This window comes from Ostrinia furnacalis, unplaced genomic scaffold, assembly GCF_004193835.3.
Source record: "Ostrinia furnacalis isolate ACB-3 unplaced genomic scaffold, ASM419383v2 OfSCF2106, whole genome shotgun sequence".
NCBI classification, from domain to species: Eukaryota; Metazoa; Arthropoda; class Insecta; order Lepidoptera; family Crambidae; genus Ostrinia; species Ostrinia furnacalis.
In genome coordinates this window covers 496982-524306 of record NW_021132345.1, presented here as the reverse complement: position 1 = coordinate 524306, position 27325 = coordinate 496982, and the positions used below count along the sequence as shown (strand labels likewise).

General features: G+C 36.3%; 2 protein-coding genes and 1 non-coding gene across 4 annotated transcripts; 1 reads left to right on the top strand and 2 right to left on the bottom strand.

Annotated features, from left to right (window-relative positions):
• Positions 1 to 2942: 2942 nt before the first annotated feature.
• Positions 2943 to 21090, top strand: B4 (imaginal disc development protein B4; the record flags this gene model as incomplete). The annotated part of the gene is made up of 4 exons (XM_028307199.1): positions 2943 to 3084; positions 3533 to 3669; positions 17761 to 17989; positions 18500 to 21090. Coding segments are annotated over 4 exons (2715 nt in total), but the record flags the coding sequence as incomplete, so codon positions are not given.
• LOC114354703 (U6atac minor spliceosomal RNA) lies at positions 12238 to 12328 on the bottom strand. The gene has a single exon (XR_003656041.1). It is a non-coding gene; the product is annotated as a U6atac minor spliceosomal RNA (small nuclear RNA).
• A 1567-nt stretch (positions 21091 to 22657) lies between the features above and the next one.
• LOC114354682 (stress-associated endoplasmic reticulum protein 2) lies at positions 22658 to 26522 on the bottom strand. 2 transcript variants are annotated; one of them, XM_028307191.1, is made up of 3 exons: positions 26417 to 26522; positions 25309 to 25422; positions 22658 to 23552 (listed from the first exon to the last, which is right to left on the bottom strand). In XM_028307191.1, the coding sequence occupies exons 2-3, from the start codon at positions 25393 to 25395 to the stop codon at positions 23445 to 23447; spliced, it is 195 nt and encodes a 64-aa protein (XP_028162992.1). In that variant the 5' UTR covers positions 25396 to 25422; positions 26417 to 26522; the 3' UTR covers positions 22658 to 23444. The 2 variants fall into 2 exon arrangements, with proteins under 2 accessions (XP_028162992.1, XP_028162993.1); XM_028307192.1 differs by lacking the exon at positions 26417 to 26522 and adding an exon at positions 26034 to 26171.
• Between the last annotated feature and the right edge of the window lie 803 nt (positions 26523 to 27325).

The following is a 27325-nucleotide window of genomic DNA, read 5'->3' as shown; positions in this document are numbered from 1 at the left end:
TCCTTTACTAACTAACTGTGGTAAAAAAATGGCGGGATTTCAAAGCTGAAGGAGGATGGAAAAAGTGCAATGGGCTGATGTATTACTGATGTTCAGATCTGTGGCAAAAAATTGCGGAATTTCTAACTAAGCTGAAGAAGGATGGAAAAAATGTACTGATGTTATACGATAATATTGGAAAAAAGGTTCTCACTAACCCTACCGCAGGAAAACGCCTCTTCGTGGAATCTCGTAAAAAGCCAGGGTTAACTGGACGACCTAACCTTTAATTAAGGCGCCGTTAAACGTCCTTTAAGGTCTCGGTAATAGGTTCACTGACGTTAAAATGATCACTTGCAACAATGGCGGAGGGCTAGGGTAGAATACGTTACGCAGGGTATTATTTTTAGGGTTGTTTAACTAAAAAATCACATATATTGCAAGTTTAACAAGGTTTTTATACTATAACTAGCGGCCGCCCGCGACTTCGTACCTACGCGTGGATCCCGTTTTACTCCCTTAGGGGTGGAGTTTCGTAAAATCCGTTCTTTTGTTGGGCACCTACGTTCTTAAAGGAACCCCCATGCAAAAAAGAAGTACGAGTACTTGTAGTTTCTGAGATTTCGTAATGAGTGAGAGTCAGTCGTGATAAGTACACATTACTAGATAATAGATGACGTTATGTGCAAATAAGAAGTGTTCAGATTTAGAAACTTAGGAAAAGGATTTTTCTATGGCTTTTTCTGATATCTTGGCTATCTCTATTATCCTTAAATAAGAACTAGACTACCGACTTAAAAAAAGTCTTACATAAAAAATATTTTCATCATTTCCCAAACAAGCTTTATTGTTACAATAAAGGTTTTTCATACAATATGGTACATTTCATCGCTAAGTCGCGCCTCGTTAATCTCCTGACCTGCGAACGGAATGCAATTGGTTTAAAAAGACTTTATTATTGGGAAATACTTTCCCAGGAAGCCAATTTTCTGTCCCAATTATCTTGCCTTTGATTATTTAAATTGACTTGCACTCTGACCCTTAATGATTTGGATGCTCTTTTGTTTTTAGACACCAAATAGAGAGGAATTCCTCGAAGCGCACCCATTTTGAGGCGCACCTAAACTATTCCTCGAAGCGCACCTATGGTCAATAAATGCCCTGGTACTTTTTATTCATCTTACAAGTTTAAGTAAAATTAAGTAGGTGCGCTTTGAGGAATAGTTTAGGTGGATGTTATGTTGCCCTGGTATTTTTTATTCATCTTAGTAGACACTAGACATAAAGTTCAAAATCTTTATATTATTAAAACTAGGTGCACTTCGAGGAATTTAGGTGCGCCTCACAATGGGTGCGCTTCAAGGTATACCTCAAAATAGGAGATAAAACAGAATCTCAAAATCTACTTGTGACCACGTTGTGAAACATCAAGCTGTGAGTCCTACATTAACACCCGTATTCACAAACGGTGCCTGTTTAAGTGAATCAGCAAATCGAACGCACAGCGTTGAATAGAGCTCTGTGATTGGTTCGTGTGTGACACTGTGCGTCCACGCGCACTGTGAGACCTCATAGTAATGTTAGTGAATACGGGCGTAAGTAACTCATTTAGAAAAATGCTGCGTTGATATTGAGACCCATGTTTCTCTATTTTAAAACCTCTTGTGACACACCTAGGAATCGAACCTTAGAAATTATGTTCACATTTTATTAGACCAGACCGAGGCAGCGATAAGATAGCGACAGCCGGTCCAACTAACGTCTCACTTGTTTACTGCTCCGAGTTTTATTGCCCTAGTAAATTCGTCGGTCCACCCATTGTCAGGCTTCTAGCAAACAGCCTGATTAAGGGCACGAGCACATTTAATATTATTTGTCTTTGAACCTACCAAAATAAAAAAAAATGCCGTTTTGTGTGAAGACAAAGAAAACTTATTTTTAGTAGGTACAAATATTTTTATTTTTAGGTTTTTTTTCAGGGTTTTTTACGTTATCTTGCTGATATGCAATGTACAGACGACGGTGTAACCACTGTGAAATCTTATTTTTCGATTTTAACATGTGTTATTTTGTAACAAAATGTACCTATATGGCACACTCTATACTGTACATCCGTACTACGCGGCTGTGGTAACAAAAAAAAAGCATAAAACTCATAAAAACTCACAAAACTCATTTTATTTTTGCAAGTAAGCTTTAAAAAAAAGCATTTATAAATAGGTACCAGAGGTTACTAATTTACTACGCAACATAACTAAGTTACAACAATATCGATATAAAGAATGTGTACTAGGGCTCTTAAGTGAAATTAGAATTCCTAGCTTATCCCAAAGTCTGCAATAAAAGACCATGCTACTTTGTTTCTAGTTTATAGGTCTTACGCAACTTGTTCTTTAGTTATGTTTCAACAAGTGTCCGAAACTGGCTACCAATAGCTGAATTTATGACTTTATTAAGATAATACTTCTTGTGTAAGATCGTAATTTGGTTTGGTCTTTTATTAGAATAGTATAAGGGAATATCAGGCCTCCCCAACCCACCTGGTCAGTGTAGGAAATGTAGGTCAAATCTTCCATTTTCTTTTGGTAAATCAGAGAGGGTGTGTGCTCCTGAGTGGAGACTAATGTACGTATTCACAAACAATGCAGCAAATAGAACGCACAGCGTTGAATTAGAGCTCTGTCGCCCGTATTCACAAACATTACTATGAGGTCTCATAGTGCGCGTGGACGCACAGAGTGACACATGATACATGAACCAATCACACAGAATTCAACGCTGCGCGTTCGATTTTCTGCTTCACTTAAGCAAGCATCGTCCTAAGGCATCGTCAAGCATTTCGTGTGTCACCCTGTACGTCGTACAAACGTAAATTACATGTAAAATGGAGAGTTGAGTAAAATTTATTTTAGGTAGGTTAGGTTCTCATAATTTTAGATGATTATTAATTTTATGTATCTTTTTCAGGGTGGTTTTCGTCATGTGGATGCCGAGGGGGTGCGTTGGCGGCGCCGCGCGGGTCGGTGGCTGCGTTGCTGCGAGCGCGAGCGTTCGCGCTCGTGTCGCCGCGAGCAATCTCTGCGTACCGAGCGAGACCTGCGTCGGGTGAGTCCCAGTTTAGCTAATATAGACGCCTTTGTCAATGCAAATAAAGATAATTTTACAGTGACACAGCTAGCTACCCCTACCAAAAGTTACAAGAAGACCTGGCGGTACGGGCAGCGCCGGACCAATGGAAATCCTTAGGGGAGGCCTTTGTCCAGCAGAGGACTTCTTTTGGTAGAAATTAATGAATCGAGAAGAAACCCTCGATACCGCGGAATGAAACGCAACATTGAAAAATCTTACCCACCATCAATCAGTACCGTACACTTAAGATAGTGCCATCTCTTGACCAATATTAGAACTAAGGCTCACAATCTCAACCTTTGTCCTACACGTGGGCGCGGGCGCGCGGTACGAGTAAAATGAGATAGCGCCATCTCTTAGCCAATATCAGAACTAACTTTTACAAACTAACAGTATCATTTATTCTTTATACTTTATCCTCCAGAGAGCGGGCGAGTGGGCGCGCAGTACGAGCGGGCAGCAGCGCGGCCGGGGACGCCGCTCCGACTGGCGGGAGTCTTCGCAGACGGCAGCAAGGCGAAAGCGCCCAAGTACGCCCAGCTCATCGACCCGCAGGGGAATGTGAGTAGATTTGTTTTAACGCTATACACTTACGCGTTAAACTTTGAAAGATGCGAGCGATATACAGGCTGTTAGGTAAATGGGTATATAAGCCGACACTAGCCCATGTTAACATGGACATATAAATGGTATGGTGAAGTCAGTAATTTGATATCATCATTTTATTTTTTTTAATTTTCATACAAAATAAATTTTACTAAATCCGATTTGTATGAAAAATAAAATAATTAAATAGAAGATATCAATATTCTGACTTCATCATAATATCATTTATATGACCATGTTAACATGGGCTAGTGTCGGCTCATATACCCATTTACCTAACACCCTGTAGAGAACTTACTTTTTGGAGCGAAACAGTTTAGGCAGGGTTTAAAATTACCAAGTTAAAATTAATTAATGTAATAATTAATTTTAACTTGGTAATTTTAAAGTTTTTGTCGCTTTATTCTCCGGTGATAATAAGCAGCCCCCTAGCCCTTCAAGTGCCTACGAATCGAGACATAATAGAATCAAATAGAATTATCGCGGTCACATACCACTTAGAGTTTGATAGGCTAGACAGAAGTAAGTTTGTATGTAAGACATCGTTAAGGGGACTGACCTTGAGTAAAATCATTAGCATCATTCATACTTGGTATTGAATTAACATACAATAAAGACATTCAGGTACTTTTGTGATGGCCTACTATTGTACTAAGTTTTATTGCTCGCTTTATAAATACTTATCAAAATTCGACTTACAGCTATTTATTTTATGTGATTAGAATTTAATAGGTAAGATGGGACTACTCACTCTTCCCGTAGGTGTCGTAAGAGAGAAACTACTTAAGAAATAAGCGAACATCAGGCATTCAGGCCTCCCCAACCCCAATCCAGCCAGCGCGTAGAATTAGAGGGTGGGAACTAAATGACTTGATGATTATTATTATAATTTATTTCACGTTTCAAGCACTCCCGCGTTGTGACAATTATTCAGAACAGCTCGTCTATTAGTATACTTGAAAGGCTTTGCATACGATACATTAAACTGCCAAACATCAGCTCAATGGTCCGGGCTTGCAGAACAGAAGGTTGATTTGATTTTATAGTCGGGGAGCGTAATGAATCGTCTTCGGTGGGCCTAAGGAGAGAGCTCAAAGCGGGTAGAAATTCAAAATCGTACACAAGAAAATATTATTAATTTTAGTTTATTGACTAACGTAGATTTTTAAATAATTTTAAAGAAAAATTTGACATAAATAAGGCACATATTATGTAGAGTTAATAATGAAATGAGGCTTTAAGTGAACTCTATTAGATAATCTACGGGATTTTATGGATTACAGGAAAATTTGTAAAGTACAAAATAAAGTGTAGATTTTTTAAAATTATAATAAAGTGTAGATTTTTCAAAATTTTAAATTTTATTAAAGAAATAATATTAAAATCACTTTCTAAAAACTCTAAGAGCTCCTTCAACGCCTTCGAAAGCGTCTTTTACAAAAGAGGTTTTACAAGAGTTTCGAAAACCAAAAACAAATCCAGACTTAGAAAAGGCATAGACAAATCGCTAACGCCAAAACCTAGGCCACCAATCTTAGCTGCGCTTGCACAGGCAGTGCTTTATTACGGCGTAATATCGATTAATCAAGTCCATCACGAGCTGAAGACGATGCAAAACGAAAAACTATCGAAGCGGTACCTGTAGAACTCGATTGTAAGTCGATTTGAGTGAGAAAACTTAAATTGAAACCCGAGCACTTTTTCACGAGGTAGAGTTTGCGGTTATTACGGTTTGACTGGCTGTTTTTACCTGACTTCAAAAAATGACAGTTCTCATTCCGACTATTACGCGAATATTACGACTAAATATTGTTAAGAATTATACGATTAAGAATTTCTGCAAGCAATAGCAAAAGATGTTTTATTTTCAAACTGTATTTCATGATTATTTACGCCTACTCCATAAATTCTTCTTTCCTTAGAATATCATAAAGGCCATCATACATGTCATAAGGGTTTAGTCATATTCTTATTTTAATCATTCACCAACTATCCAAAGATTTTCTAAGTCAAAATACGAGAGCAATTTCACACCCCGAAGTATTTAAAGTAACAATCAGATCTTTATCACTATTCTGATCTCCATTCCTTCTAAAATAATAATTAAATTGAAAGCCTCCATCTAGCCAATTTCAGCCGATAAGTGCATCATAAAACCAAAGCACCCCATAAAAGAGCGCAATGAATCAAGGCGTTTAAAAAAGGGCAAAGTAATAACATTCCCATATTGAACGTGGTCATAGACGAGCATGTTAATTACAAAATAAAAATAGGAATCGTACAAGCCTTTATTATGGGAGTGATAACGATTAATCAACTCCATCACGAGTGGACGGACAATGCAAAACGAAAAGCGAAATCGGTACCGCTGGAACTCGATTGGAACTCGAATGGAATTCGATCGAAATTAAAAAAGATAATGATTAACTTATACAGAGATTGACTGGCATAGTATATTACGTAACTTTTATGAGACACTAAACGTATGTTTTATGAGACAATATATAAAAAAAAATCATTTATGGCCATGAAAAAAACTCAATTTACTATGGGTACAGACAGACATTCGCAGTGTTAATTTTATTCGCTTTTATTCGTTTTCAAGATTGCTGTGTGCCTATTCGGTGATTGATTTATAGAAGAAGGTAGGCCTGTAACCTATGTTTTCATAACAACCTGATATGCTATCGACTAACCCATTCTTCAAAATCAAAAAATCAAATCAAAATCAAAATTATCTTTAGTTAAGTAGTTATTTGTTAACATTTAGTTGTTTAAGATTTATTAATTATACAAGATTTAAAATCTTTATTTGTATAGACTAATTAAATTAGTACATAATAAATCGTCAAATGCTCTTATGCAGTCTATACATGTCTCATTCTTTTTTGCTCTCTCAGCGCTTCGAGACAAACATATTTTGGCAAGTGCTGAGAAGAAGCTCCGCAACAAACTCAGTCACCACTGTCTACCGGTTTAAAAATATATTAATAAATATTGCCCGCCTAACCGGGCTTAAGAATTGGGCTAGGTTGCCAAATACCTGCCTATAGTTAACATACGTGTTGAACCCTTTTCCTTTGACTACAAACATAAATCACAACTCTCTAATGAAGTTCGAAAAATAATTAAAAAGTCTACGAGCGTACGTGAGATGAAATTAAATTCCAATCATCAATTCCGACGATTATTAACTGAAAAACGTAGAAAAAACTCAAAACCTAAGCAACCTTCGCTCAAACTCCTTTATTTTTTATTCGCCAACCCTTGGTAACGCAGCGGGGTACCCAACTAGCAAACTTATTTCAAATACCTCACTCGAAAAGCTACTCTATCCAAACACAATACAGTGTGAATTCACTCTACTGTAAAGTGGAATGCGAAAACGTGGACGTCCTTTTCATGGGACATAGAACAAGCGAAATAGGACTGTAATTGATTGATATAAGGTTCGTAAAAGGAGGTGTAGTTCATAATGCGTTTCGTGGGGGGCACTGTCCTCTAGACCAGGGATGGCGAACCTTTATGTATCGACGTGCCACTTTTCTAAAAAAATGTTTGATGTAGTCATAGACGTGCCATCAAATAACACCTAAACCTGAGGTGGAATTGTGTAAATCAATCGTTATCATTTGACAGTTCATAACGTACGATTATTCTATCAAACGCTTTGTTAACTGACTTAATCGTACGTAATGAACTGTCAAATGATTACGAATGCTTTATACACAATTCCACGTCAATGAGGAATATCATACAAGTGGCGCCACTGACGAGTGACGGATTTTACAGTGGCACCAAGTGATGAGGACAAATACAATAGCCCTAACTCAAAACACATTATCTACTATTTTATTTAATAATGAATTTTGTGATTCGTTGCATGCCCTAAATATAGCAATGTTTTCTTGGTAAAAAAGCACAAGTTTGAATTAGTCCATCAGATAACTTTCTAAAAGCTCGACACGTATTTTTCAAATTAATAAAAATTGAAAGAGATAAAGCGCGACAATGTTCACGAGACGAATTCCGTGACGTCAAGGAGTGCTTGCCGTGACGTCACACTGAACTTCAACGCACCATAACTTCGTAATTACTTGTTCGATTGAAAATAAAAATACGTGTCCAATATTTTTTGATAATACAATTGACAAACTCTACGTTATTTTAGGAAACTAGCCTATTTTGGATCGTGCCACCAATGGCACGTGTGCCATTGGTTCGCCATCCCTGCTCTCGCTAGGACTAGGGACGTCACGACTCGGAAAATTCTTTTTTTAACGCAACAGCAACGCTCTGTGGCTTCCATTGTGACATTTATGGTGTTAAAGAGAATATATGGTTTGTGTAAGATAATATTATATTGAAAACGAATTTTGGTTGAAGCCACTATGTGGAGTCATAAAATTCAGAAAATATAAAAGATGGTTTGTGTCTGATAGAAACGATGGAGGATAACTCGAGAGTGAATCTGACACCCGTATTCACAAACGATGCTTGCAGCAAATCGAACGCACAGCGTTGAATAGAGCTCTGTGATTGGTTTTTGTGTGACCCTGTGCGTCCACGCGCACTGTGAGACCTCATAGTACTGTTTGTGAATTCGTTAGACTTCGAAATTTTAAGGCACGCACTGAGTGAATAGGCGAGTGGTACAAAAGACATAAACGCGTCACGTACTATTTTCTGTTATTTATTTTTATTTCATCTGAAGTTTTGATAGTATTAGCTTTTTTTCCTTTTCAGGCAGTTTTATAATAAAGAAGAATAGAGCTTTAGAATGGTAAAATTGTATGAGTTCTTATCCCGTAATTATTATAAATCGAAATGTGAAACGTAACTAAAATTCAACATTGTTCTTTGATTCATAGAAACCATAAGTATTTGGCCAATCACAAGGCTTGAATAAATTCAATAATTAAGAATAAATTCTTGAGAGTAAATTTCCCTTTTTAAGCTTCTTTCTTTAATCCGCAGATGGGTACTTCTCACTATTTTCTGTGTACGAGTAATTTACTTGATTATAGTGACAGCAAATAATTGGTGATTGTACAGAATTTGACACCATTCGCCCTAATCATCCATATAATACTGTCATTTTACGAGTAACTTACTATCACAATGATCACTCATTTCCTCCACACAATGTTATTATCTAATTTTATACTCATTATCTTGATAACTACCGTATTTTTCCCTGTGTACCCAAGAATTTGATTACGGAGTATACATTCTAACAATGGCCAGATTTAATTAAAATCCTTTAGTTGTTCCGAAAAGTTTTCTCTTGGTGGACCTACGATCTGGTGAAGGTTGTAGGAAGCACCTAAATGCAGGCAACGCAGGACTGGTCATTGTGGAAATCCTTGGGGGAGGCCTTAGTCCAGCAGTGGACATCTTTAGCTAGCTAGAGCCTACGTTTTTCTTTAGGATCAATTAAAACACACCTCCGATCCAAAAAATCCTTTAAAATATTATGTTTCGCTTATTATTGGAATACATTGTTGCTTGCGATCGATTATGAATCGCTTACGCCCTACTATTACTTATTTTCACGCAACGTTAAAATAAATTATTCTTTAGAGTAGGCGCACACCGTAGATTTTTCGTCGGCCGATAGTTTAGTCGGGCAGTTGATCAGTATGGGCATGTATTGGGAGTGCGCACACTACGCCGATTCGATTTGGCCGATTCTACATACAATTTAAAATCGGGCACAACTATCAGCCAACTAAAAATCAACGGTGTGCGCCTACTCTTAACCTCTTCGAAGTATGAGCACAGGTATGAGTTACTAATTACACAAATTGTTAAGGAATAATGGACTTTAAAATGTCCAGTCTTAGGGTGAAATTACAATCATAGGGACCATCAGCCATATTCTAGTGCTTTACGTTAAAGGAAAAGTTTCCTTGTATCAAAGTCGTAAGCTAGAAATTGGTGTGTCAAGATTAAATTATCATTTAGTATGCAAGAAGAGCACACCAGTTCCGAGATTTGACATGACTTGAACTAATGTATTGTTGTTCCCATATATTGATTTTAATTACTTTATAATAAATGTATGGTGCACCTTATTTAGCTGTAATAAATGCTATTTTTCAACAAACAATTGTATTGATGTGCTGTAGAGATATCAGTTGTCAACCGTTTCTGTGAGAGATGGTTTGGTTTACTATACTCATTTCATACAGTTCAAAATCTTACTGAGATTGTTACAGCCTAAAAGTATCGAGACTAATCACACCTCTCGTTCCCACCACTACAACATTCTGTGTAGCCAGGATGTATATGTATAATGACCGCCAACCAAACGCCAAAAACCCAACCAGTGAAGGCAAAGTTTATCCCGGGGGAAAGTTAAAATGTCATTGGACCCGCAACGAAATTAATCAGAAGAACATTATGGAGTTCAAAGTTAGGAGGATTGCGTTCTCTTCAGCATAGAGTCCTAACATTCTAAATTCAAATTCAAAGACTTAATAGGCCCTTTTTAGGGCACTTATACGCGTCTCAAATATAGCTTGCCCTCCCAACACTTCGAGACAACATAATTGACTTGCCCTGAGAAGTGGTAAAAGAAACTGTTTATGGACAGTACTAAATTCGAAGAATTTGATCAAATTAGCACCATATATCTCTAATCATGCCATAGCTACCACAGGAAGCGAATCGGCTACCGTTACAGCTACTTTTGGTCCCTAACAACATGCTCACGTGTTCACCGATTTCCCAACGTATTGCCAATTTAATTTAAGTCTTATCCCTTTACGATAAAGTTTACTACACTGCCGTAATGTGGGTGGTAAAAGTCAATGCCATTGTTCTTCAAGCCATTTATGGGGGGCACTCTTTGCACCATTGGGTCAGTTGGCGACCGTTATACAGATTATAGTTTTTGATGATCTCGGTTATGAAACTTTATGGGTGCTACTGATGAAGTCATAAAAAATGTTGTTTCAATATTTGTCAGCTTCTGTTTGCGGTATTGAACGCGTGTATCGGACTTTCAATGCGTCCTTTAAGTTAAAAATATCGCCAGGTATAGACATGTGGTAACACTACATTATTGTGTAGTTAAAATCTAAATTCACTTTACAGAAGAGCGAACAATTCTGTAACTGATTCTTAATTTGTGAGCTTTTACTTTTATAAAATTATTCTTGCCACTGTATTTTACAAACAGTGATGTTATATCTTGTTTTATACAATAATCACTAATAAAAATAAAATCTTACGAGCACAGATAAAAATACTCTTAAAATCTTCAAAAAGGGTCTGTTGCGAAAATAATTGCGACCTTTTTTGCCTTCCAAGACATCGAAACTTGACATTTCGGCCGCTGACACAACGCACACGTGTCAACGGATGCAATGGGATGCAAATAAACGTGCTATCAAGACAATAAATTGTTTATACGTATTATTATTGTCCCAAAAAATGGCGGTTGCATCATTCCCATTCAAGCCTTACGACTGGCTGAAAACAGCGGTCATTTACAACAAGAAAAACGAAGTAGTCCCTTCAGAGTGGATCAAGGAAAATAGCGACGTCCTGCTCCTACTCTTCACGGCCAAGGATGTAGACAAGGACGGCATTATTGAAAAGTTCTACGGTATTTACGAAAATGTCAAGTATATAAACCTTCCCGTGGAGGTTATATACGTGCCCATGGATGAGACAGAAGAAGAAATGAAGGCAAGTTACGAGGATCAAGCCAATTGGTTTACTCTTAAATTTGATGATCCCTTAGTACATGAATTGAAATACATGTATCAAGTGACATGCCTTCCTCACATTTTGGTTATAAAACCAGACTGTTCGGTGGTGTCCAGCCATGGTTTGCTTGATCTAGAACAGTACGGCAAGAATGCTTTGATAACTTGGTTATCAACTACAGGAACTTCGAAGATCCAGAGGAAATTGAGCAAGGACATCGCGATGTATGGAGACAAATGGAAGTACCTGAACGTGACCCCCAGCTCTGGGAAACCAGACTACTCGAGGAGATTCAGTACAGCTGTGCAGGATGTCAAAATTTGAGGTTTTAACTGAATTATTATAAATATTTGTTTAGTTATTTGATGGTTGACAAAAAACAAATATAAAAGATATTACATAATGTCATTAATTTCAATTGCTGTACACAAGATAGTAATATTAATATATTCTTTAAACTGATAAAGCAAGTGTAGCCACAGGCAGAAACTAGTATGTACTTTTCAGTGTACAATAAGTCCTCTTTAGCTACTTATACATATTGAGATCGAATATTATACAAGTATGGTACACATTTACCAAAACATTAATTTTATTATTATTATTTTATTAGGGGACTATTATTTTAGTATAATCATAACATAAAATCTTAGGCACATTTAAATCCCATTAGTATTGTAGAGTCCGACATATTAGCATAACTTGAACCCTCATTATCAAGCAGTCCCTTAAGAATGAGAGGTCTTTACTGACTGGATGACTGAAAAACCAAGTACCTACATAATATTTAGACATGGAAAGTGTAAAAAAATGTTGGTTAATTAGTGCCTTAACCAATTTATGTGTTCCATCCTTGTCAAGGGGAGTGCTAACCGTCTCTCCTTTCAATAGACACAATGTTAGTAGTACAATATTTTTCTTATATACAAACCAGGAACTAAAACTTTGATATCGCGATTCAGGAAAATGTAAAAAAGGCGCATGAAAGTGCTACCAAAGACAAAACACGTTAAAAGTACATGAAGTAGTTTTCAATTTAAAACTAAAGACGATATTTTAATGTATTTTCAGCAATTTTATCAATTGAAAAAGAAATTAATTCATGTGTTTTATAGTTACTTCGACGAACAGCGCCATCTAGCGACATATTTAGTTAACTTCAACCATGGAAATATTTAACTTAGAGTTCGGAAAACTGCAATAATTCCAATAGTTTTAATAAATCTAATTGGAAGACAGACAGCTGAATATTTTTTGCCTAGTGGTGGTGGTAGTTAGAAATTAACAGTTCTAACTACCTAAGCTAACCTAACTAGAAGATGATTTACCTACCTACTAAACTGGGCGAAAACTAGAAATAAAAAATATCAAGAGGCGAAGATACACTTAAATCCTGAAAAATATATTGGCTAAATGGGGAATATGCATAAAAATAGCCTAAGTTGCACCACCTTAACGTTAACCGTAACTATAACTTTAACCGGTGTTTTTGTATGAAGTTTCATGGACTTTTGACGTTTGTTATAGTTTATGTAAGATGGTGCTACCTAGAGTTTGTATAAGAAATTTGAAGTTAAAATAAGGGCTTTTTTCTCAACAATTTACCTTTCATACAAAGCTAGATTGCAATGGTTATGTATTTATATTATACTCGGCTGGATCAATAACAATAAATAACACTGACCCTGCCAGATTGCTTCAAATACCAATACATATCAAAGATAGATAATAACACTTCATAGTATGTCAAAACAAGTGACAATCCCATACTTGCTTATGCATGCGGTTGCATTGGCTTAGGCTACAGTTGTAGACAATCGATTAGGCAACCTGCACTACTCTGAAATCTAGATATAATTAGGCCTGATGTGCGCTTGCGATTTTGTCTGATAAAAGTCAAAGTTAAATTTAAATTTTTCGATTTTGAATATAAAAAGAAATAAAAACTTATTTTAAGTTGAAAATTCGAAAGCGAATTGAATTCTAATGATGCTTTTATAATAGCTTTACTATGTCTATCCAGCCCATGCCAAACCCATGGAAATTTGAATAATGTTAATAGTTTGGCTGTTTTCGTTTATAAAATTCTGTTATTAAACTCTTCAAAATAACTTTTCTGTCGCCTTATAAGGTAGAGTCGACAATAATTTTGTTACAAAATCGTACCTATCACTACAACATAAAATGGACACAATGTTTGTATATCTTGATAAGCTATCTATATCTATCCACATTCATACTATCGTATCGTTAATTTAGGCCCTTACTACACAATATGGGTGTCTCAAAAGTCTCACTCGTGTGGCCAGCCTTAACTTGCGTCATGCTTTATTTGGGTTACTGTAACCAGTTCCAGCCTTTTTTGCCTCGTAATTAATGACGTCCACACAGATGGGCCGGTGTGCTGATAACATCGTGGTTTGGAAGACTAACTCTTAATATGATTTTGATTTCGAATTTGTACACTCTCGCTTGCATTGGAGTTAAAATGAAAGAAGTTCGAAGTTTGTGTGAATAAGTATTTTGTAGTTAGGTCAAGAAGACACGAATCGTAATTATTTACCTTTGCAGGTATTTTGGTAACGTCCCACTTCACGTTTAAATCCTAGATATACTTAGTGGAGCTAATTGAGGCGATAATAGCGCAACGCGGTGGGATTTAAAGAAGGCTAGTTCTTCACTCAGTTCGCTCCCAATGATCACTGCACTAAGTGGTAAGCAAACTCAATCCTAGCTAGATCTATTAGGTTTCTTTAACTTACTTAACCTTTAGGATTACCAGATATATACCAGAATATCTACCTAACCTGAAAAAAACTGAGGTTCCTTGAAAGAGGCTGAGAATCTGTTCAATACCAAAGTCCCAATCCAGAAGTCTGTGACCTCCAATCCAGAAATCTTGGATTTGGTTCCTAGTACAATCAGGATATTTGTAGACACTAACTTGATGAACCAAATAAGTTATTTAACGTAATTTATTAGTTGGCCTTTCTTAGGTCACAAATCGATTTCATACGAAGCCAGCCAGGTGCGAAGTCTATATCTGTATTCTACAAAAGTGCAAACAATAAGTTCTCGACAATGGCCGACTGTATGCGCGCGCATAATAACGTGTTGCGTGATGCTGAATGTATTACGGCGACAATAAACGCTGACTTGTCTGTGGAGGTGGGTTTATATGCCACGAGGCGACAAAAAAAAGACAAAAAGTCATTTCATCATCATCATTTCAGCCACAGGACGTCCATTACTGAACATACTCGTAGGCCTCCCCTAATGATTTCCACAAAGGCCGGTTGGTAGCGGCCTGTACCTTCCTGCTACCTATATGAGGTCGTCGGTCCACCTTGTGGGTGGACGTCCTACGCTGCGCGTTCCGGTACGTGGTCTCAACTCCAGAACCTTTTGCTGCTCCATCGGCCGTCAGTTCTACGTACTATGTGCCCTGTTGCCACTTCAGCTTGCTAATCCGTAGGGCTATGTCAGCGACTGTTGTTCGTTTACGGATCTCCTCATTTCTGATTCGATCTCGTAAGAAACACTAACCATAAAGTAATTTATTTGGTTAATTTATTTACCTACCGAGTTTCTCGTAATTAATAAAAAAATGTGAATTTAAATTAAAAAATAAATTAACTTTTCGTTTTGTAGAGAAGGAAGAAGGAAATTCTCAAATAGGTATTTTAAATAGCTGAAATGCTGAATTAAGTATGTAGGTATTTCGTAATAATTATGCCTAAGTATGACTTAAAACATTATTAATTATTTACCAATTAAGAATACCTTCCTTATAGATGCATGTAACAATAGATTGATACTTAAAACGTATGGCTTTTCCTCTTCCTAAAAATGTATTTCAAAAATTAATAATAAGTTATTCCACTCCATTATGCCTATTATGAATAAAATGTGTAGGCTTCAATGATTTAGGTTCTAAGTATTATAATAATAAAACTACGTGTAGGTAAATCAAAGCCTTATTCAGATTACCTTATAAATACTGAATTATATTAGTTGACAGGCTATATCTTAAGGTAACAATACCTTCACTATGCTATACGACGTGACACACTTTCGTGGCGTATTTTGACGTAAGATAATTTATGACAACGTGACGTTACAATATCATTACTTCCCTCTATAAACGTCATGTGTAAACCGCCCTCGGGCACATAAGTTACAATTCGCTTAGCCACATTAAATATGGGTTCAGTAGGTTTGCTAATAAAGACTTATTTTTAGAATAGAATAGGATTTACTTGCATTAAAATAATAATTGGTACAGTTTAAACGCTATTTATTTAGCTGAGATATATGTTCGGAGATGTGATTCTTATTTTTTGCTTCGTCCGTTGAAAAAATATCTTTAGTATCCACTTGAAATAGAGCAAGTACTGCGCCCTAGTATAAGCGCCCTGGAAAAGACCCAAGTACCGACTTTGACTGATGATAGCATAATCGATCAAGGTTATCAATATAGGGAGGTATTATTTTGGACCAAGAACGTATTTACTTTTCAATAGGATAAATATTTTTGTAACGTACTTAGTGTTTCTGAATATTTAGTTATAACTAACCCCTGGTACTCACAAACTCACAGGATTCTCGCTTTGTAAAGGTAGCTTTTCGAACTAAGCGTCACAGACGCAGCGTCTTTAGCTTTGGTCTTTAGTGCCACCAACGCCGCGTCACTAACGCCGCGACAGTGTCGCTGCGTTCGAAAGACGTTCCCTAGAATTTCATACATTTGCATAGAACATCTATTTGTCGCTCTGTCGCGGCGTCACAGTCGCGGCACCACTGACGCTATAGACGTTCGCTTCGAAAGGCTACCTTTAGTAGGAAGTTGAGTTACCATGTATATTTATACTGTGGCAGGTCCTTTTATTAGGCCTTAAGTTATGCCACGGTTAATGGTGTAAGGGCAAGGCAGCGTGTGGCAAATGTTTTGCCTCACAATCAGCTTTTATGACTAAGTATTATGACTAAATGAATAGCAAGACGCGGAAGAGTCCCTCATAAATCCTACTATACTTTGTAAGGAATAGGATTTAGACAAATTTATTATTAGTGCTCAAATTAATAACTCTTTGATAAGAGGTACCAATATACTCATTTTGCTGTTTATTGGTGCTATACGTTTCTATAAATTTACTGTTAACTGGTAGGCCGTAAGGCTCAGTATATTTAAGTATGTAAAGATCACTTCTTAAATTCCAAGCAAATTATTTTGCTGTTGATATACAGTCATTGTGAGACTACATCTCCCTAAGTCATACCTGATAGCACAAACTATCAAATACTTTAGCAGGCCTGGCTCACTCCGCGCGGTACATCCAATAATTACCTACAGCGAAGCGCCCCGCCGGCGGGTATTACATCAGTCGAGTGTCACGCGCGCGCCCGTCAGGACGCTGGCGTGCGTTGTAGTACGTACCTAATTCTATGATCGAAGTATTATTTAAAAATGGACATAAAGAGAAAGACATATTGTGCGGCGTTCGGGTGTTTAAATTCGAAAAGAAATCTACCGGATTTATCTTTTTTTTCGCTTCCCAGAGATGCTGAAAGGTATGTTATCCATGTAGGTAATCAATAATTCTTAGGATAGTATAGGAACCTTAGATTAATAAAGCCAATAATTAATCTAAGATAAGAACCTAACCTACCATGACTACTGCTCAGAATGCGTTCGTTCGTTTCAGCCAAATGACGTCCACTGCTGGACAAAGGCCTCTCCCAAGGTTTTCCATAATGAATGCGTATGAGTCATGAATGCTACATCTACCTCATTACATATAAGAAGATTAATTATTTTTTCACTAGACAGCAACCCTAACAGCGTAAGAAGAGTTCAGAGGCACGCGATAGAATGAGACAAAACTTGTAGGTGAATAAAATTGTAGGTACGTAGTGCTGTGCGAGCTGAATTCCACTTTATCGCGTCGTAGCAAGACTCGCATTTATTTAAATCGTCTTGCGGAGTAATCCTTCTGTACCTGTACTATTACTTATTCTGTGACTTTAGTCTTGCTCTGTCTCAACATTGCGGTATTTTGGACGAGAAAATCACAATCCAGACGAAAAAAATTCTTAACAATGTTTTACAATTGTAACAACAATGTTCACCTACGTTATCCTCTAGGAAACAAATTCATCAATATCAGGCCTCCCCAACCCCTCTTGTCAGCGTGGGGAGCATAAGCTAAATTCTCCATTGCCTCTGGCAAATTAGAGAGAGCGTACTCCTGCAGTGGATACCTGATGATAATGATGATTAATAATGCAATGATTTCACCAAACTTACCATGATCCCTTAATTTCCAGGAGCTCTTCGTGCCTATCAACACCAAGGGGGAACTCTACGAGGTGTGCCCTGAAGAACTGTCGCCTGCAGAGTGGGGCTCCGCGGGAGAGGGCCCGGCCTCCGCCCCGCCTCCTGATGCGGCAGCGAAGGCCCACCGGCTCCCTCACCTGTTGAGCCTGTGGAGGCTGCCGACGAGGGTCCGGCTGCTGGCTGGGACTGTACCTATTGAGATGGCACACGATGTTGGAGGTTGGTACTTGAATATGGATTATGGATTGTCTGGGAGTAATACAAACATTTCTCAAATATTGAAGGTGGTTGAAGGTAGATTGGTACTTGGTACGATCTCTTTAACCGCCTCTGTGGTCTAGTGGGTAGACCACCTGCTTCCCGGGTTCGATTCCTAGTGGGGGCATATTTTTCTGTTCGGTTTGGTTGGTGGTAGGGCTTGTTCTAAGTCCGCCTGGCTAGCTACCACCATCTTACCTAAGTCTGTCGCCATAACAACAATGTTAACAGCATTGTTGTGATCCGGCAGTTAGAGGTAAGATAGCCAGTTCCTCCGTGGTTGAGGATTCCGGGTGAAGCTCGCTTCCACCTTCGGCCTGATCATCATTTACCATCAGGTGAGATACAGGCCAAGAGCTTCCTCGTTGTGGATAAAAAAAAACTTTTTCCAGCAGAAATTGCAAATCATTGCAAATGTTGGTTCTTTTTTAATAGAAACTGGTATAAAAATGTCTTCATTTCCATTTTCAGACGATCTTCTACTGCGGGCGGCGGTGACGGAACCGGTGCTGGTGATGTGCACGCTCCCCGAATACAACTCCCTGCCCTCCAGCCCGAGCAAGCAGGTCGACCCTCGCTACCACGCCAAGGAGGCTCTCCAACTCCTCCCATTAAACAGCACGGTCAAGGTCCGCCGCACCCAACTCGGCTTCGAAAACGAAAAGCGAATGTTCCTCTCCGCCCGTCTCCAGAAAGCACTAACCTTCTGTCAACTCAACGTTGACAACTGGATCAGGCAAATCTCCTACGCTAACAACGCAGTGGTTGGCAAAGCGAAGACAGCTGAGGATCTCATGAAAGAAGAACATGAACCCATCAAGTTTGAGAAAGAAAAGAAGTTTACGCTGCAAGGATTGAAAATAGACACGTCTAGGCTATTTGGGAAAAGCGATAAGGTGTTGAAGGATATCCCGGATGAAACTGAAGGGTCCATTATATTTTTGAGTAAAAACGAATTGGAACATATGAATTATGACGTCTATAGTGATGATGAGGGAAAAGACGATAAGAGTGAAGATAAAGTGGAGCACGAACACTTCTCCAGTGATAAAATGCAGGTGTTCAGGGAAGATTCAGGGCAGAAGAAGAGCAAATGGTTCAAAAACCTAAAACTGTTAAAGAGTACGGAGAAACTAGATGAAAAGATAACAGCAATAGAAAACACTGAGAAGTTGAGAGACTTCAAAGATCCGTTTGATCCTTTAGGGGAAAAACACAGTTCTATAGAGAGGTATCAAGACATGGCTAAACTAATCGAAGACAGATTTGGTGGGTCGAGGAAAAATGACAGTACAGCGGAAAAGAGCCATTCTTATAAGAGTCTTACTACGTCATCTTCTGACATGGGCACAAGTCAGTGCAGCTCTAACCATAAAAAACCAGTGTTAACAAAATCTGTATCTGTCCAAACAGGAATGCCAGATGGCACTTACACCCCCGAAGAAGACAGCGGAATCAACATGAAACATGGCCGCAAAAATCTTAGCGTTGATCAAATTAACTACTGTGGTTCCATGGAAAGTGACACCAGTTCTGGAAGAAAACTGAAATCTCTGGATGAGAACATGCTCAAAAAATCAATGGCCACAAAATCGTCGACGAATTTGGAAAGGCGACAGAGGATACAACCAGATTTGATTCCAGAAAAGGCCATGGTCAAGTCAGAATCTTACAATCAGATTCAGAGCTGCGAAGAAATAAACATGTTCGGAGTTGGATCGCTATACAACGATAGTGACTTCGAAATTAATTACAAGCAGCATTCCTACATAACAGAGAAGCTTTGTTCAGAATTCCACGTGAAAACTAAAAGGGTTTTGAGCAAGTCTACTTCGAACCTGCTGCATCCTAAAAAACTGACGGACAAAAAGGAGGGTAGCAACAGCAACAGTATGCCGACCAAAACCGAACGAACGAACGACGACAAACTCTCTAATTTTAGGAAGAAAATCGACAAACCTAGAGCACCAACGCCCAAATCTGAAATAGAGGAAGATCTCACTCCTATTGACATTTCCGAAGAAGAGCCTCATGTCCAAGTAAAGATAAGGCGGTCGATATCTTCTATACAAAAGCGTAAATTGCCTGTGATAGAAGATTTACCTTACGGACAAGTGGCAGACGCTGTTGAAATCGAAGAAGAAAAGGCAGTCTCTGATGCTAGCTCTGACAACATTTACGCAGAGATTTGCACTCCGAACGGCAACAAGACAAGCGATGAAGAAAACTACGATAACAACGTAGATATACTGGCTACGGACCCTGTGATTTGTAACGTTAAGAAAGAAGTGATAATAAGAAACGACGAGCGAGCGAGACAGATGATAGAGAACCAAGAGAATCCTTTCAGACATATCGAAGTGGTGGTCATAGAGAAAACCACAGACTTTGATTTAGATAATTCGAGCGTTACGTCCAGTGAGCTAGACGATTTAGGCAGCAAGAACGACGTGTCTATCATCGATTCTTGGGAGCGAGATAAGGTTACTCTCTCGGATCAGAAAGTCCATGCGATCAGACTAGAAATAACCAGCAATATGGACGACTATCCGATTGATAACGAACAGAATATAGATAGGACAGACGTTTTGATAAGCAAAGACAATTTGAGCTTTAGTAACAGCATACACTTGAATGGTACTTACCCTACAGAGGCCATCTACGATACTTTAAAATAGTTTTAGACATGATATCACAATTTTTGTGCAGTCACGATGTAGATTTTTAAGCGAAAATGTTGTATAATATTTGTCTAAAAAGTCAAATGTAATACCATTTTCGGAGGTTCACTACAGCTTTTCATTATTTTATTGTATCAATAATTTTTAGCGCAATGATATAATTTTAGCAATATTTTGTATGCCATTAACATAAACTGTTGAAGAAAATCTGAAATTTCTAGTTACAGATTACCTCTTCAGAGAAAATATACAGAAATGTATAAATAAACATCACAATGTAATAGAACTTATGTATAAGTTATGACCTAATTATAGAACGTAAGACTTTTTAGACAACTACCCTACCTATGTACTTAGTAACCACTAATTAAAGTATAATATTGACACGAAGTGTACCAAGGGAGTGTTGCACACTATAGCATTACTATAGCACCTTATTAGGTACCAGAGTGCAATAAAACTATGTGCTTTCAAATATATGCGATCAAATTTAAAAATTAAAGCTATTGGTTCAACATCGAATCAACAGGTGACTAGAATGACTGGTAGAGAACGATGTAAAGCATTAAGTCCGCCTTAGACAAATACTTCTGCTATAGATTCGACTTCAAATCAATCTAAAGGTGCAAGTAAAATTTCCAGACCCGTATTCTAGAATGACTGGTAGAGAATGCTAAGGCATTAAGTCCGCCAATCGTACTTTATTTCTGCAATAAAGTTTGAATAAATTAGGCTTACATCTACTTAAGTTCGAATTCAATTATTATCAAGCCTTTGGTTGGCTGAATTTCAATAAGCATTTGACTCAAGTATTTTTTAATTTAGATTCACAGTTGAGTGTCATTTTATGATACGGGTCTCAATTTCAAGTTCCGAATCTCAGCAAATAAATGAAAATGGTCACATATATTTGAAGGACACGATAATAATAATTCATTTATTATTCAACAGTCTTATTAACATAATTATAGCCTACTCCGACAACTGATAGCAAAATGTATAAGCCTATTATAAATTTATGCGATTTGTCATAAATGTTACTGAATAGAATACATAATTCATAATTATACGAACCGCGCGGATTAATTACCATACTTTGGAGATGATTTACATATACTCCTCAAATATAATTTTGCACCTTTAAAAATACATTAATATAAACACCCTTATTTTAGATATAAATAAAATCCTTTTTACTTAAAAAATCGTAAATTGGAATGTTATCAAATAAAATAACTAAAGTAAATTGTAATTTAAAAAATCCATAAATCATTTTGGTGAAAACACAAAAACTTGTTTTTTTTAATATCATTCTAAATGGTATCTAGAATAAGGGTGTATTGCCGTGTTTAAAAAAAATAGGTATTAATATCTTCCCTATTGATCCAAGATATCAAAAACAGATATTGGTGCTATATTTGGTGCTCAAAAACTAGGATATTTAACCTTAAGTTTCACATATCACATGACAATTTTGTAAATTGATTGTACCATATAGATATAGTGTTGTGTAAAAATAAAATTCGTTGTAAGTCTGACGCTCTCCATGGAAAATTTATCCATGAAATTAATATTACGGAAATTCAAAAATATAAAAATTATCAAAATAATTAAACTTCTTTTCTTTTATGTTTATGTTCCTACTTGTATTTTAGAATAGAAACCAAAGATTTGAGTCTGACTTAAGTTGAATTTTATTGCAATTGGATTCAGGTTGAAAATTGTTTTCATTTGAACTGGCATCACAATTTGGATAATAATTTTTATTTTGACTTTACTATGACTTAACTACAAGAAAATCTTTGGCTACATCTATTAGAACGATGAGAAATAAAATACCTTTATAATTTATGACAAATATACTGTATTTAATCAAATAAATTACATTTACAATTAAAAATAAAACCGACAAATAATTTCGACAGTGGCGCGGATTAAAAATAATTTCATACAATATTAAAATTGGACTATATTGGTTTTAAAATAAAACATAATTTTGCATGGAAATTATGCCTTGTGCGTTCAACACTAAGTCTCGATTGGAATCGGGAATGGAAATCAACAACAATTAAACGTCTAAATGCTTTGATTTTCACCTTAATATTAAAATTTCAATTTTATTTTACAATATACAAGAATAGAGTACGTACAATTATGTTTTCGTTACTTGAGATTATAAAGTTGGTAAAAAAACTGCGCTTGAAAATAAAAAATAATTTTAAAACAATGTAACTTTAGAAGCTACATAAGATTAGAAATGCGCAGGGGTGAGTGCACTAAAGACTGTTAAGTATACCTTTAAGATCTCTAGCACACAAATTATATAATTATCTACAAAACTCAAGGCTTGAAATGATTCCGAGACTTCGCAAGTCCGATTCACCAAATATACAAATACATGACAAAAAAACCGATGAGTTGATATATACAGATGTATCACTTAAAAAAACTAATGTTGCACAAAAAGCATGACAAAAACAATGCACCGTTGAAAACATACAATTAAATTTAACAAACAGTTATGACATAAATCTGTCCCATTTTACAATAAAACAGAATATAAAATGTCATGAAATCACTTTGGTTCAAATTATTTTGCCAGCTGGCAACACTGGCCAAAAAGCAAACACCCAAAGTGGTGAACTAAAAAATCCCAGTTTTTCGATATGCCATCACGTGTATCTTTGGAATCCATATCAAGCCAAGGTCTTACTATCAGTCAGGTGGGGGTCGGTTTAGGCAAGCCTGATGGACTGGATGATTTGGAAGACAGCTGAGCCGCACACTACGAAGATGAAGAGCGCTAGGAGCCACGGCGCGACGGGGTACTGGTCATCTTTTTCCTGGAAAAAAAGAAATAAAATATTAAAATATTGGAACAATATTTCTAAACTTTTAAAACAAGGTGAATCACTCAATATTCCCACCCTAGTTACAATAATTAATAAAAAATAGACTAATTAAGTAGTCTTCTTCCTAATGACGACCCTAAATGATTAGTAACTGTAATTATACTAATTGACTTTTTACTATTGTAAAATAACATTTGAAAGATAAAGTATTTCCTGGCTAAACTCAGGTAGGGTATAATGTATTATGTCAATGTTATCGACAAAAATGCCCCCATAATGTGGGCCTACCCCCCTCCTTTTGGAATGGGGGGGGCTTATGTGACTACACAAAAATGTTATTTATTTCTTATGTGCCCTTGAAAACTGAATTTTTTGACAAAAACTAAACTTTTTGATAAAAACGGCATGGGCCCACTTAAGGGGGCATTTTTGTCGATAAAATTGTCATCACAACATCGCCTTAAATTATCGCTAGCCCTATCCCAAACACACTGTATATTGACAAACAAAACCCTTAGAAGCGGTATACTGACTTCGCAGTGCAAGAGCTAGCAATATTTTTTTATTACCAGAATTTACACGACTAAATGTTTTTCTGAATCAACAAGCATGTCAAATTAAAGTAGCTACGTCGGAATACCAGTAACGCAGGTTGTGCGCAATTATTGATAAACACTGCCGATAACCTTCGATCGAATTAATACCTCTTACCAAGACAATACAGAACAAAATCGATTGGAATCCAATAAGAAAACAAAGCTTCGATGGCACAGGTGGTTTTAACTTATTGATAAATAAGTTGGTTTTATTGCAAATTTAATTCCTTGAGATAGTAAAAGCAGTAAGGTCAAACAAGATACAGTATCTCTTAAGAGAAAAAAATAAAGGTACACCCATTGTGTGATTTGAGACGTCACAACTTTAATGTGTCTAAAGATGTTTCAACTATTAATAATTACCAAGATTTATAAGCCAAATATTTAGAAAAAATATTACAATAATTCACATTAAATACCAGAAAGGACAATTAGATATTTTATTGATTGATTTCTCTATTTTAATCAGAATGTGCAATTAATTTATATGTATTGTGATGAACATACCAAAGAATATTTAACTTTGTGTATTAAAAGTTGAATTTACTATTAACAACAAATTATAATAAAAAAACATCGAGCATTGAGTCGTCAAGTGACCAGTAAATAAAATTGCCCAAAATTTGAGCGCTTCAGTGAAAGGCCCATGATTAGTTAAGTAATAGTTTTGCCACATAGCAAATTTGATGCAGGTCAACCATAACAAATTGCTCTGTGGTTTGTTTTACATCATTCAATTGTGACAGTATTTTAAAACATAATGCTACGTTCAAATCGTGAGAGTGACTGGACAATTCAGGCATTTAACTTATAAATATTGTTATGGTCTGAAGAGAAAAAAGTTTCCATGAAACTTTGTAAATTCACAACAAACTTGAATGTTCATTTATGTGAAATATTTCTATGGGACTAATGTCAGGTCAGCTAGTAGGATCAGTGTCAAACAGTTCTTGGCACTCAAAGTAGACAAAAATCCTAAACATGTCTTTGTTACAATTGGAAAATGACGATTTGTAAGAACTATTTATTAGTCTAAACAAATAAAGAAATTTTGACTTTGACTTTGGAATAAGGTTGTGTTGTCAACTTTTTGGCCACTTTGGGTGTCACCAACTATTTGAAGTTGACTGTAATAAATTGAAAATACATACCTTGGTGGTTTTTGGTACGTTCCCCCTCATGGTGATGTTTTTGCTGGCGATTTCGTTGGCGATACGCATCCTCTGCTTTGGGGCCATTTTGTTTGATTTGATTAGATATTTGTCCTGGAAAATACAAACAGTAATTGAATGGATGGTATTCCAAATAGTAAAACACAAGTTTATGTAACTTGTGGAACCCTAAGTGGTCACAGAAGACCATTATAACAATTGATTTCTAATGTTTTTTAGTTTTCTGGTACTTGAAGAGTTGTATGAAATTGTTAGTTGGTATTTTTATATTACATCAGTAACCTGTGAAGAATATAAAGATTTTGTTTTTATGGAGACACATGATTGATTAAACAATGAGAAGTGTTATTTGGAAAAAAACATTATGAACAATACATCTTCATAATTAATGAGTTGTAACATAAAAAATAGGTACAAACACTTTCACAGTAGAAATATTAGACATAAAAAACCCTACTTATCATGACTTAGACATGACTGAAAAATGATATCAATTTTAATAGCACAATCATGCTAATAATGTTTATGTAGGTAACTTACAGAAACAAATAAAATAGTAACTGTATTCTAACAGTTCCACAAAATACACACACTTTCACTATCGGGACTATACCGTCACTGCGCCTATACAAAATACGTGGCCTACAGTAAACACCTTGGCCAGTGATTACGATATCATTAATTTTCGAATATTAGCTGATTACCTTTAGATAATTAACGAAGTTTCACTTGGAACTACTTCAATGACGCCAGTGACACAAGAATTGTCGCAAATATAAAGACGAATAAACACAAAACACCATTTACACAGCTGGAAAGCTGTATGATGTTTTCCACTTTCTGTTGGATTATAATGGAAAAAAACTAGCTGTAAACTGATTTACGGCTTTTAATGATGTTTTTTTCACAGCACAAATCAAAATTTCACACTAAATCGAGCGTTCTTATCAATAATCACGTAAAATAGTTCACGAAAGTAAATATTTTTACAACACACTTTGATTGGTTTTCTCGCGTATTTAATAATTGCAGATCGTGGCAATTACACGTTTGAATTAGTTAATGGTTAAAATCGTGTTGTACTTACAGTTAAATCCTAAAATTAGAGGCTTTTAAGCCCAACGCGTTCAAGTTCGCTTGACACGTAGTAAAAAGTGAAATAACAAAACGTCAACACGTCATTTGACAGTGCTCAACGCGCAGGAGCGAATCGACACGCGTCAGGTTTGTGTTGCCAGCTTTATATAATGAAAGATTCTTCTTCTTCTTTTTTGTTCTTGGCAATACTCGTCGTTTTGTATAGTTTGTTAATAGTATTATTCCATAAACATACATCATATCTTATCATTTTCTTATTTATCTCCAAGTTACAATAAAATAATTATTTGAAAAGAGTAGAATAAAGAGAGAATGGTATAAAGTGCCATCTAGCGATGAGTAGATAAAACTTTTGGCTTCTTGACATGAATAGCAAAGCTATTAACCAATAGATGGCGTGAATAGTTTAACTTATAGTACTAAGTATGTATAATAGATGGCGTAGACACTTTGACTTATAGTACTATTTATGTATAATAGATGGCGTTGACAGCATAAATTATTGTACTAACTAAAATTATGTCATAGATGGCGCTAGTATAGTAACTTACAAGTTTTCTATCAAAGCTTTTTCAGCAGCTTATTTTAATTCAAGTAATTAGTGAAGTAGTACTTATTAAGAGTAGTGTTAATAGTAGTAATTTGTAATGGAACATGAGACACTTGTATTTTTTAGCTCGAACCACTAGGTAGGTACGTAAGATGATTCTTGTTATGTACCTGACCTATTGTTTTTTGTTATTATTTTTTAAATAAAATTCTAAAAGGCTCTTGATCTTGATCTTATTGAAATTATAATAAAGGAATTTTGTAAATAATCTTTATATTACCAGATACTACTGTAACTAAAAAGCTACTTACTGAACATCTTATAATAGGTACCCCACCATTTAACTCA